The sequence below is a fragment of the Convolutriloba macropyga genome, chromosome 8 (assembly GCF_964194025.1).
Source record: "Convolutriloba macropyga chromosome 8, txConMacr16.3, whole genome shotgun sequence".
Classification (NCBI taxonomy): domain Eukaryota; kingdom Metazoa; phylum Xenacoelomorpha; order Acoela; family Convolutidae; genus Convolutriloba; species Convolutriloba macropyga.
In genome coordinates this window covers 35,907,065-35,921,142 of record NC_134475.1, presented here as the reverse complement: position 1 = coordinate 35,921,142, position 14,078 = coordinate 35,907,065, and the positions used below count along the sequence as shown (strand labels likewise).

General features: G+C 35.3%; 1 protein-coding gene across 1 annotated transcript in view; it reads right to left on the bottom strand.

Moving 5' to 3' along the window:
* LOC142345032 (uncharacterized) overlaps nucleotides 1-14,078 on the bottom strand; it is a 137,438-nt gene that overhangs the window by 97,039 nt on the left and 26,321 nt on the right. Inside the window, exon 3 of the mRNA XM_075397116.1 lies at nucleotides 6,265-6,353. Coding sequence (XP_075253231.1) covers nucleotides 6,265-6,353 — 89 coding nt within the window. The remainder of the gene's footprint in view (nucleotides 1-6,264; nucleotides 6,354-14,078) is intronic.

Genomic DNA, 14,078 nt, shown 5'->3' with positions numbered 1-14,078 from the left:
TATCTTTACGTAAACGTTCCTTTGTGACAAAAATGAATTTATCCACTTAATGATTGGGATTTTTAGCTCAATTGAATTCAATTTGTGGATCAACCCTAGACGCCATACGGCATCAAATGCTTTTTCAACATCCAAGCAAACTAAACCAACCATTTCAGACCATTGGAAAGCTTCACTAACGTGCTGAGTGAGTTTGATAAGATTGTCTGTGGTACAGCGATGTTTCCTGTAAGCGCTCTGAGTTTCGCCAAATACATTTAGACTTTCGCAATGTTCTAAGACAATGTTTTTCACAACAGTTTCGCAAACTTTGGCCAGGCAATTTGTAAGACTAATAGGTCGATAGTTTTCAGCCTTTGATCTGTCTTTATCTTGCTTTGGTATCATTGTTATCTGTGATTCTTTCCAATTTACTGGAACAAACGAGTTGTTAATTGAACTAGAAATGAGGAGGCAGGCTAGGGCTTTTATACTCCGTGGTAACTCACTGAGCACTTTGTAGCTGATTTTATCTGGTCCTGGGCATGACTTTCTCGATACTCTCAATATTTCATCGAATTCCTTTGTTTTAACCACAGTACAAAGTTCCTCGGTGTCGACGTTTGTACTTAGAAATGCTTTGGTTTCTTTTTCGATTTTCTCGTAGTGTTCGGCAATTTCTGTTGGTACTGTTGTGTGGTCTTTCATTGTGTCTTTTAGGAGTTGTTTGAAAAGCTCGCTTTTCTCATGATCTGTGACTGCCTTCGACTCTTTATATGTTAAATCGGGATAGTCGCAAGTTTTTTGTTTTGACTCGTTGTCATTTGTTAGTTCTTTTATTGCTCTCCAAAAACCTTTGCTGCCCTTGTCTCTTGCGCGTGCCAAAATTTTAGCTCTTTTTTGTTCTTCTGATTGCCTGATTGATCGTTTGATTTCTTTCTGCAGATAATTTATCTCGGTTTTTAGAGACCTAAATTCATCTTCAACTGCACATTTGAGTTCTCTTCGCTTTTTCCTTTTCAGTTTTATCAATTTTTGTGTCCCAATACTGTAAGGAAGCTTGTTTTTGTTGACATAGGAGTCTTCCAACGATTTGTGTATTATTTCAACCAGATTGCTGCTAAACTTATTTAGTTCATCCTTTCCCGGATACTGCGCATGCCAAAGGTCCGATGATCTATACGATTTTATAGCGTTTTCTCTGAATTGTCTGAAGTCAATTTCCGATTTCAATTCAAATTTTTTGCTTATTTTGAGGTTAAACGTTTTTATTGTGGTTCTATGGTCACTTCCCAGATCCTCTGAGACTTCGAAATTACTAAAATTCCTAATCGCAAAAGTGTAAATCGAGCATGTTTTTACTTTTTCCGTCGAACGACTGATATGTGTGATGACCGTTGTTTAGCAGTTTAAAATGACCGTTGTCTATTAGATTCAGGAGTTTCTCACCGTTTTCAGAATCATATGAGCAGTTTAATTCTTGGTGGGGAGAGTTGAAGTCACCACAAACAAAAACATTTGTCATACTTTCTGAGAATACTTTTTCCAGTGAGAGTGGTTTTCCAGGTGAATTGTAAACAGATATTATCCAAAAGTCTCCAAAATACGGTACCGTGATGCATAATTTTAGTATTTCCAGTGTTTTTCCGCTGCAATCGTTCTCCTTTTCTGCTGGTTCCGTTTGGTTTATGACGATGTTGTTCTTTATTAAAATAAGAGAGCCATGATGACTGTTGGTATAAGTTTCTGTTGCAACAACATAATTACGAAGAGGGCTGTTTTTCTGCCATTTTTTCACTTCATTCACGCAAATTATGTCTATGTCATTTTCGGCTAAGAATAAAATGAGATCGTTTATTTTGTTGTTTAGACCTCGACAGTTCCATTGCAAAATTTTGAGCTTATCCATTTTGGTTAAAGTTTTGGCTGTTTGATATGTTGTTAGGCGGCATTGAATTAACAGGGATTGCATTTGCACTCTTAATGCTCTCATGTATTTTTTGACCATCAATTTTTTCATTGAAGATGCGTGAGGCGCTGTTAGAAACAATGTTTATTATATCACTATATGACATGGTGTTTAGAACTGTTCGTATTTTGCTCAAGACTTCGGCTACAAGAACAGCTATTTTTTCAGTTTGTGGCGGCATTTCAACGTTGGTTTGCGGTTTTAAGTTTTTCGCTGCCGTAGAGTATTTATTCTCATTTATCTTTCTTGAAGCCTCAGCGAGCTTCTGCTGATAGGCCGGACAACCGCGATAAACTGTCGCATGAGCACCGCCACAGTTAGAACACTTAGCGTTTTCTTTTTGAACAGTACATTCTTTAACACTGTGCTCCTGCGAGCAGCGAAGACATCGAGTAGCATTACTGCATTCTTTTGCTGAGTGACCAAATTGTTGGCATTTGAAACATTGCATTACATGGGGTGGTTCACGGCTTGCTTCACATCGGTATAGCTGCCAACCTATTTTGACACCATGTTTCTGAGCTGCACTAACATGGTTATTGGAATGAGTTATGACTCGAATCAATTTTGTTGGTTGGCCAGTTGCTCGACTTGTTATTCGTGTAACTTTGTTGACATTCATTGCATTGTTGTTTAGGAGTTCAACTTTTATCTCATCAACACTAATGCTGTGATGGACATTTACAATTACGAAACTGGGTTTGGGTTTTGGCTTAGGAAGCGTGTTTCTGGCATTCACAGTGGCATTTGGAAAGGCTTGAGTTAGGTTTACGGTTAGCATTAGGCATTCTCTAGAAGCGAGGTCCTCAGGTTGAATAAAAAAATCGGTATTGTTCTTCAACTCTCTTATGTGCTTTATTTTGACCACTGGAAAGTTCGATCTGATTGCTCTTGCAAACTGTATTTGTGATGGCCTTGGATCAATAGAAACAACAATTGGTCTAACGTTGGTGATTGGAATTTGTGCTTGTTTTCTGAACCTTTTTCTTTTACTTCGCACTTCATTAAAATCGCTTTCATCTTGTGTTGTTTCGTCGGCTGTCATTCTGGCTTCAGACAAAAGCCTTTCAATTTGGCTCATTTTAAAACTCAGCCTCAGAGAGGCTGTGACTTCTCGAAAAATTCTCTAATAAGACTTAACTTGGCTGAAGTGTTTTCCGTTTAAATGGTTGATTAAAAGTAAAGTGCTAAGTTTGGTAGTGCTAGGCAAGTAAAACTTTAAGAATCGGGATTTAGGCGCTTTAAGATTGAGGGCTATTGCTTAGCAGAACGACGAAGGTAAAATTTGAAACAACTTTTAAAGCGCAGAGAATAAGTGAAAATAAGCCGATTAAAAGTCAGGATTTAAAAAGCAACTTTTAGTAAAAAATCTCTTTTTATAAAAGACTCACTCCCAAAGGACGTTCCTACACAAAGTGGAGTACTTGCTTGTGGCTTTCCTATCACACTTTGAGGTACTGATCCGAAAGTGACATTAATAGCGGTTTAATCATCATGGACAACAATTAGGCAACTGCCTGTCACATTTTGAAAAGCTTCGGAATAACAGTAGAGCAAGACGTTATTATGCAAAGCTCATCTATTCGGTCAAAAACGTGAATTAATGAAAAAACCAATAATACTTTTCGACACTTGTGTTTTCTTCTCATTATCAATAACTTTGGACCAGCTTTTCCTTAGTTGAATATATTAATGAAAACATCAATTTTCATGAAATGAATATATTATAACAATATTGAGAGATTTGTTCATGTTCAAATCCATTCTCTGACTATGTTTTTTGAACGCACTTTAGTCTGGTCAGAGGCAACTTTGAGCGCACTTTAGTCTGCTAATAAGCAATTATTAAACACAGGTGGCATTGATTGAGAAATGAGAGATCTTCGATTCTAAGGATATTTCAGTATTATCAGAATGGCAGAAGAACATGGGAAAATGATTGAAAAACAGGTAAGGATCAACAGTTAGGGGTAACTGTTTACATAAGACAATCCTAAATTCAAAACATCTCAATTTTCTTGGGTTGGCTGTCAACAAATTGACTCAGACCTAAATTTGCGATCAATTTTAGAAACATAGTTTCTTGACAGTTACTTGAAATAAGGACCTTCACGGACACAAATATTGTAAGCATCAGTTGAAGAGCAATTACTGGTGGACATGGACAATTTTCTATGATATTCATTGAGGCAATCTATCAGCAAACTAATATCGAAGTGATGACGAGTACCAGCAGGAAACTTGTAAATAAGGAAAAAACTCCAGAAGACCACAAGCCACCAAATGGATACTTTGTAATGAATAGATCAATTAGCCGCGCTTCTATTTAAGCATCCGATCCATCACCTCCGTTCCCATTCGAACCTCCGTGTTCCCATTTACCATGATCAGAACAAGCAAATAAATTGAAATTAGATCCCAGTAAGGTTTCAGAATCTGATACGCACTTGGGGAGTCATAATTTGGTCAAGAGAAAAAGGTACTGCCGCCATCGCCACAACTTTATAGAGCTCTTGACGTTTCGATAAACTGGAAAACCACTGGCAGTTCAGGGGCATGCAGTTAACCAAATTGAATCAAATTTGAGATGAATCAATTACATGACCTAGATAATGGAGTTTCAAGTTTTTAATGCGGAAATCTGCTTTGTTGATCCCTTTGCAAATCAGTTTAAAGCGCTTGCGTAAGTTGTCTTTTTCATGCTGCCGTTCTGCTGATGGTAAAATATTCTTTACATAAACCGGCTTCTGAAAACTGAGAACTTCAAAGGTAGTGACTCCTCGCGAAACAGTTCTGAAGACAAAAGAACTCAATTCTACAGGCGGCAGTTCCGCTTCGTTTTGCTTAATGGGTTCGCTCGCCAAATCCAAGTAAGGTTTCCCTCACTAATCAAGCTCATTTGAATTATTAGGTGAACGCACGAAAGTTTGAGATTCAGCGCACAAAAATCTCTGAAATTGCAAAAGTCTGGCGAACGCACGAAATTCTAGACATGAATGCACGAAGGCTATGGCGAACTTCAGTACATAAACGCACGAATGTCTGATGAGCTCATAAAAGTCTGGACATAGGCGTTTTCCGTCTAGGATGGTCTGGACTTAGAGACTTTCCGTCTAGGACGTTCTGGAGATATCAACCTCCCGTCTGGGACCTCAACCTCGATTAACTAGCTTGTGTCCATCATTGTGTACACTCTTTTGAAGGAACAACAAGGGTGTAAGTGTGTAAAAAGAAATGAGACAAGTCATAGCTTTGGAAAAAAAGAGTGTAATTATTTATCAGCCCACCTTAAATTACGCTCAGTAAAAAACAAGGGTGTAAGAGTGTAAAAAATTGATACTTAGCCTAATGGTGGAAAAAAGAGAGGAATTTTGTAATCATTTCACCCTAAATTACACTCTTTGCGAAAAGTGTAAAAAGAGTTGATAAAAGAGTGTAATTAAATTGTAGTTTTTTAAAAATTATACTCTTACACTCTTTTCCCGATAAATAACATTTGCAAAGGGGATTACACCCTAATCTCCGCTAATTAGGGGTGAAATAGGGGTGAAACCTCGGCCCGGGATTATGGACCTCTTTAGAGTCCACTTCAATGTGCTTCAAAAAAGTGTCCTCCGACTAACTAACGCCAATAATTATGAATTGTAACTCGGGACTCATTTTTTGAACATGAGGACAACGTGAGGCAATATCGCTGTAAGAGGGTAGGCTTTAGTCAACAGCATTTTTAACATTATTGTATAAAGTACTTGGAATAGATTCCCTGGCAATTTTAGGAAGCATTCTAGAATGGAAGACATTGTCATTCTGTTCAATGCAATAATCGCAGAGCCACACACAATTTCGTTTCGATTCCAACCATTTAACATCATCTTGAAAGTTTTGCAGACATAACCCGTGAAACCAAAGTTGACCCGATTCACAACCAATTGCAGACAATCATCATCTTTGACTTCTTTTTTGCAATAGCCACATTTCACTGACGTCCTGGAGTTAAATCTTTGCGCTTTTAATGCCATTGATCATAACTTAAGAAATGAAACTATTCAATAGTGTGAGAAACTATTTAATAGTTCCAGCCAATAGTTCGAGAAATTCAGTGTAAGTGCTGTGCCTCCTACGCTGAAGTTAAAGTTTTGCTGAATAAGACTCTATTTGAAAGGAAAATGAAAGCCCACGACTCTCTCTGGCAAGAAAATTTAGGAACAACTAAAACAACTATAAATATTGTGTTCGTTTACAAGCTATGCAACATTTAAACGCAGATGAATTGAGTTTAACCCGCTTTTGGATGCAACTCAATGAAAAGTGTTAACCTTTGTGATCGAGGTATTGTATGAAGTCATCCAGCTCTGCGTCTGTCACTGGCAACTTTGTCCAAGCTATTATAGCTCGCATCTCATCTCTAAACAAAACACGGAATTGATCATGGTTGTTCTCTTCAGTCTTCCCTAAGGGGGGGGGGTTGATTATCCCAGGAGGAAGTCCGCGACCCAAGGGAGGCATTGGACAGACCGACCCTACTGGAAGACAGGTATTGGCCAGACTGAACGGATTTTGTCCAGACCATTTGCGCGAGACCGAACATACGTACCGACCCTACTGGAAGACAGGTATTGGCCAGACTGAACGGATTTTGTCCAGACCATTTGCGCGAGACCGAACATACCCTAGGCCAGACGGTTGTCCAGACCCTAGGCCAGACCGTTGTCCAGACCTCACCGAACCTAATGCCATATCAATTTTAATACTGTCCAAGCTATTATAGCTCGCATCTCATCTCTAAACAAAACACGGAATTGATCATGGTTGTTCTCCTCAGTCTTCCCTAAGGGGGGGGGGGGTTGATTATCCCAGGAGGAAGTCCGCGACCCAAGGGAGGCATTGGACAGACCGACCCTACTGGAAGACAGGTATTGGCCAGACTGAACGGATTTTGTCCAGACCATTTGCGCGAGACCGAACATACCCTAGGCCAGACCGTTGTCCAGACCCTAGGCCAGACCGTTGTCCAGACCTCACCGAACCTAATGCCATATCAATTTTAATACTGTCCAAGCTATTATAGCTCGCATCTCATCTCTAAACAAAACACGGAATTGATCATGGTTGTTCTCCTCAGTCTTCCCTGGGGGGGGGGGGTTGATTATCCCAGGAGGAAGTCCGCGACCCAAGGGAGGCATTGGACAGACCGACCCTACTGGAAGACAGGTATTGGCCAGACTGAACGGATTTTGTCCAGACCATTTGCGCGAGACCGAACATACGTACCGACCCTACTGGAAGACAGGTATTGGCCAGACTGAACGGATTTTGTCCAGACCATTTGCGCGAGACCGAACATACCCTAGGACAGAACGTTGTCCAGACCCTAGGCCAGACCGTTGTCCAGACCCTAGGCCAGACCGTTGTCCAGACCTCACGGAACCTAATGCCATATCAATTTTAATACTGGACCAGTCTTTTTAAAAGTCTATTGCCAATATTGTTCAAGATTCTGATCATGTCAGTTTTTCCGATGGCTTTCAAAACCCACGTAGTGGACAATGGGTCCGGAAAAGGCAAAAGTTAGCCAACAAATCGTCAAAAACAGGTCTGAAATACATAAACGAAAATGAACACAAATAGCCAAAAAGGGTTTCCTATTAACATTATTTACCAAATTTTGAAAAAAAATGGGACCCTTGAAACTATGGGAACCCTTACAGCGGATTTTTTCATCATATTGCCTCTGTATGAAATAACATCAAGATCAATTTTCATCAAAAGTGCTCAATTTTATTTTAAACCTGGCCGAAAGTAGTGGAAAAAACGGGGGTTACAGCCACAAGCCCAATTTGACTCATCTCCCTCATGCTAGCCGCATTCGGGGAAATGAGCCAAATTGTACTGGTAACTGTAGCCCCCGTTTTTCCCACTACTATATACAATATCGAAAATAAAATCAAAATTAAGCTTAAAAACCCGCATACCCGCTCACTCTCAATTTTGCTTAAATTTATTTAAAAATAACCCAATTTTTTGTATAGAGTCAAAATTTAAATCTGATCAGGGGAACCAACGATATTAAAGGTAGAGCTTGGAGTGAGGCCAACCAGGGAGAACCAGCCACATTGATCTTACATTTATAAACATGCTCTCTAATCTGATTTCTAGTGTGACCAAATCTATGTCTATTAAGATGGGCGCACAATCTGCATCTTCCATTTTGTAAAACTAAAGAAAGAAATATGCTTATAAACATTACACATATTACACTCTAGATATTGATCTGGACTATCATAATGTTCTACTAAATGTTTAATATAATCTTTTACTTTACCTATATCCTTGCATACATAGCAACAATATTCTAATTCTTTACAATCATTAAAACATTCTTTTCAAGGCTTATATTTACACTCATCACACTTCATTTTTTCATTTTCGAAAAATTTTAAATTTTCCTTAAAAAAATAAACCATGTCTCACTCAACTAACAGCAATATAAACTTCTGCGAAGACTGCGATTTATCCTTTGAAATAAAGAAGGGTTTATACAAGCATCAATCAAATGATTCTAAAAATAAAGATTTGTTAGATGAAATGTTTGGGTCTGATGATGATGTAGCTATAACTGAAACCCCGGCTGAAACTATAGAGAGAATGTACGATTCGGATGATGAGCTTATCTAACCCAAATCTTCTACTAAAACTGAAACTAAAAGTAAAGATAACACAAAAGATAATATTAAAACTAAACCCATCACTAAACCTAAAACTAAAACTGAAGATATTATCTACTCTGGAATTAAGTTTGAGTGCAAAGAATGTCATGCAGAATATAAACATTAAATAGCCCTAACTACTCACTCATATAGTCATAATCGCAAGTATCTAGAAAACACAGATTACTTTGATGTAAACTCTAGCAAACACAAAAGTTTATATTACTGACAAAGCCGGAAAATACATTGAAGATATAGATGAAGCTATTAATAACTCTTTACAAGAAATTGAAAATTGTTATCAATCGGCGAAGCAGAGCCCCTTTCACGGATTTAGAAAAGTTAAGTGTTTTAAATATAGGATCACAACTGAAGGTGAGTACAAGAAGAGAACCAAAGAAGAAGTTAAAACCACTCAAATATTCTTCAACACTGACTATATTATTAATAATGCAATATTTGAATCTGGTGACTTCAAACAATGGATAGAATTTGAAAAAGAAATATATGAGTGTTTTGGCTATGACTTTGAGTTTCTCGGATTAAGAAGTATTCAGATAAATCATGAACCAACCAAAGCATCTATTGGTAGTTATATAGATTTATCCCCGATCTCAAAAAATCTAAATCAAGATTAAATATGCACAATTCCAAATACAATTGCTTACAACTAACTATTGATGCTTGGCTGCATCCCGCTAAGGACCATGCAACACGTGAGAGTAAATATGTAAATAATATAATTGAACCAAGACAACAACATGAAGATGACTTTGCTTATATAATAAGAATATAGAAATTGTACAATATTAATATTTTCGTATACACACACTGTGGTGAGGATAAAGTAGAGTTGGTTAAACCAGTGGTTGATTTTGATAAAGATAGAAAATCTGTCAGAATATTAGTTTGGGGGAATGGACTAACAGAACATTGTGCTCTAATTAAAACAATAGAAATCTTGATAGAAAGACCGAATAAGAGCCAACACAAATTCTATTATTGTAATAGATGCACATATTGGTTTAACTCTCAATTTAAATTTGACAAACACAATGTAGTCACTTTTTCAAACCAGAGATTGTTTGCCCTAAGAAGAAGAAAATTACTTTTATAAATGAACGTAAACGCCAGAAAATGAAAAATATAACAGCTGATATAAAAGGTTCTGTTTTCGATGTCACAACTAACAACTGTAAATATGTAATAGCTGACAAAATGCCAATAAGAGTGGTTTACATCTGGCAAAAATTTTCAAACACTACTTTGGTCTTGATTGTTTGAAAAGAATTGCTAGCGATCTATTAGAAATATAAACAGAGAATAATATCAAGAGTAATGAAAAGATGGTATTTAATAAAGAAGATAAATTATATCTTGGTGCCAATAACAATTATCATATATGTGGTAAAACATGTATTAACAAAGTAAGAGATCACTCTCATGAAACTGGTAAATATAGAGGGCCAGCATGTAAAATATTTAATCTGAGGTACAAACAACAAAACTTCATTCCTGTAATATTCCAAAACTACTCAAATATTCTTCAACACTGACTACATTATTAATAATGCAATATTTGAATATGGTGACTTCAAACAATGGATAGATTTTGAAAAAGAAATATATGAGTGTTATGGCTATGACTTTGAGTTTCTCGGATTAAGAAGTATTCAGATAAATCATGAACCAACCAAAGCATCTATTGGTAGTTATATAGATTTACCCCCGATCTCAAAAAATCTAAATCAAGATTAAATATGCACAATTCCAAACACAATTGCTTACAACTAACTATTACTGCTTGGCTGCATCCCGCTAAAGACCATGCAACACGTGAGAGTAAATATGTAAATAATATAATTGAACCAAGACAACAACATGAAGATGACCTTGCTTATATAATAAGAATATAGAAATTGTACAATATTAATATTTGCGTATACACACACTGTGGTGAGGATAAAGTAGAGTTGTTTAAACCAGTGGTTGATATTAAAAAAGTTAGAAAATCTGTCAGAATATTAGTTTGGGGGAATGGACTAACCGAACATTGTGCTCTAATTAAAACAATAGAAATCTTGATAGAAAGACCGAATAAGAGCCAACACAAATTCTATTATTGTAATAGATGCACATATTGGTTTAACTCTCAATTTAAATTTGAAAAACACGAATGTAGTCACTCTTTCAAACCAGAGATTGTTTGCCCTAAGAAGAAGAAAATTACTTTTATAAATGAACTTAAACGCCAGAATATGAAAAATATAACAGCTGATATAAAAGGTTCTGTTGTCGATGTCACAACTAACAACTGTAAATATGTAATAGCTGAAAAAATGCCAATAAGAGTGATTTACATCTGGCAAAGTAATTTCAAACACTACCTCGGTCTTGATTGTATGAAATGAATTGCTAGCGATCGATTAGAAATAGAAACAGAGAATAATATCAAGAGTAATGAAAAGATGGTATTTAATAAAGAAGATAAATTATATCAAGGTGCCAATAACAATTGTCATATATGTGGTAAAACATGTATTAACAATTAAGAGATCACTCTCATGAAACTGGTAAATATAGAGGGCCAGCATGTAAAATTTGTAATCTGAGGTACAAACAACAAAAATTCATTCCTGTAATATTCCAAAATGGCTCTGGTTATGATTTCAATCTACTATATAGTGAACTCTTTGAACAGAATAATGATAAAAGAATTGTAGATAACATACCACTAGCTGCTGGTTAGTCTAAGATGTTTAGTATTGGTTGTCTTAAATTCTTATGTAGTTATAAGTTCTTAGCTATGTCTCTAGATAAAATAGCAAAGACATATAATTGTAAAACTAAAACATTAGATACATATGAACACTTTGGCTTAGACTCATACCAAGAAGTTATAGGTAACCTAAAAATAGAAGTCTTCAAATCCTCTCTATCCATTAAATTAACAACACAAGAAGAAGTCGACAACTTTAATACAGACAACAGTCATAAAACTGTTAAAGATCTAACTTTAGAGTATTTACAGATCGACGTGGAAAATATAGACTACTGCATGAATTGATATGATAATTAAGTATGAAAGAATTCGGTCTCAACCCTGCACACTCTGTAAGTCTCCCTGGTTATAGTTTTGATTGTTGGTTAATGTCAAGTGGTGTTACATTAGATGCATTACAAGACAAACAAATGCTAGTTGACTTTGTTGAAGCAAAGAGAGGTGGTATATGTGGTATAATGCGTGATAGATATGTTAACAATAGCAACAATAATAAGTCGGTATGGTACATAGACTCAAACAACTTATAAGGCTATGCAAAGATGCAAAAGTTACCCTGTAAGGATTTCGAGTACATTACTATAATATTTCTCTATACTATATTAAAAACTCCAATTGATAGTGATCATGGTTACTATATAGTTTGTGATATTAATTATACTAATAGTTGTAAATATAGAACAGAGCAGCTAGCATTAATGCCCAATAAAAGAAAGATAAATGATAATGAGTTGGGCTATAGAGAAAGAGAGAAAGGTAGAGCGAGAACAGAAAAATTAATCTTATATCAAAACAACAAAACAGAATATATGGTTCATTATATTATGTTAATTATATTATGTTCATTATATTATGTTATATTATGATAGTGATCATGGTTACTATATAGTTTGTGATATTAATTATACTAATAGTTGTAAATATAGAACAGAGCAGCTAGCATTAATGCCCAATAAAAGAAAGATAAATGATAATGAGTTGGGCTATAGAGAAAGAGAGAAAGGTAGAGCGAGAACAGAAAAATTAATCTTATATCAAAACAACAAAACAGAATATATGGTTCATTATATTATGTTAATTATATTATGTTCATTATATTATGTTATATTATGATAGTGATCATGGTTACTATATAGTTTGTGATATTAATTATACTAATAGTTGTAAATATAGAACAGAGCAGCTAGCATTAATGCCCAATAAAAGAAAGATAAATGATAATGAGTTGGGCTATAGAGAAAGAGAGAAAGGTAGAGCGAGAACAGAAAAATTAATCTTATATCAAAACAACAAAACAGAATATATGGTTCATTATATTATGTTAAAGTTCTATGTTAAGATGGGTGTAAAAGTAACTAAAATTCATACAGTAATTAAAGTTAAACAAGATTTCATATGTAGAGACTATATTCAAAACAATACTAATAAAAGAGCAACAGCTGAAAGTGAATCGGAAAAGGATGTGAGGAAATTAATGATTAACTCACTATATGGAGGACTGTGCATGAATTCTCTAGTATATGTAGGTTTTACTGCACTAGAATTAAGTAAATTACACATGTATGATGTATTCTATAAAATTCTTCAACCATCTCTCAAAGATCTACAACTCCATTATATGGATACTGATAGTTATTAAAATTTACTGCAGGTAATGTTGACAATGATCATATGAACCTATCCAATCTCGATCCACCAATCAGAACTAATTAAAAAATCCAGGTAAGTTCAAACCTGAATTGGGAAGTAGAATAATAGAAGAGTTTATAGCCCTGTCACCAAAGACATATAGCTGTTAAGGTTACTCAATTAAAACTAAAGAGAAAGAAATAAAGAATTGTAACAATGCTAAACACGAAGAGTATTATAATGCATTAATGTGTAACCCACCGAGAACTGTAGATGAATGTAGAATAGAGAAAGTTGGTGATAACATGACAACAAGCAAAACAAGTATGATTAGTCTAAACACATTTGATGATAAAAGACTTTATGTAAACAATATTAAAAGCTATCTCTTGATGAGAATCTATATCTATTCAAAAGAGATCTAGTAAATAAAAATAATATTTCATCGTTAGATTTAAAGAAAGACCAGCTAACTAACAACTTTCTAGAACTAACCATTAATGATGATAGAGAGTTATTTAAGGCTGCAATTAAACTATATAATAAGCTATAAAAATGACTGTGCTAGATATATTTATAGAATTAAACAATCTAGAAAAAGAGAACAGAAAGAACAGATTAGAAGATAAATTAAGACAACAAGAATATTATGGCAACATAGAAGAATAATTGGATCCTCTAACTAAAAGTTTAAATACAAACTATGATCAAACTTTAAGAGCAATAGATTGGCAAAATCAAGAGTTATATAAACAAAATAAAGCTATCCGCGAAGCTGCTTCACAAATCGGTGAGGTATGGAAAAAGTTCCAAGAAACTAGCCTAGAAAATGAAATGGAAACTCGAGTGACCCCTGAAGAACCACGAGTTGTAATTGAAACAAACACAGCCAATACTCTTCAATCAATGGGTTCGCAATCTAACCCCCAATTAAAGTTGAAAATCAAAAAGTTGGCGAATTGGGAATATGTAATGAATGATGTTGATATAACTCTAGAACAGAATGCATTTT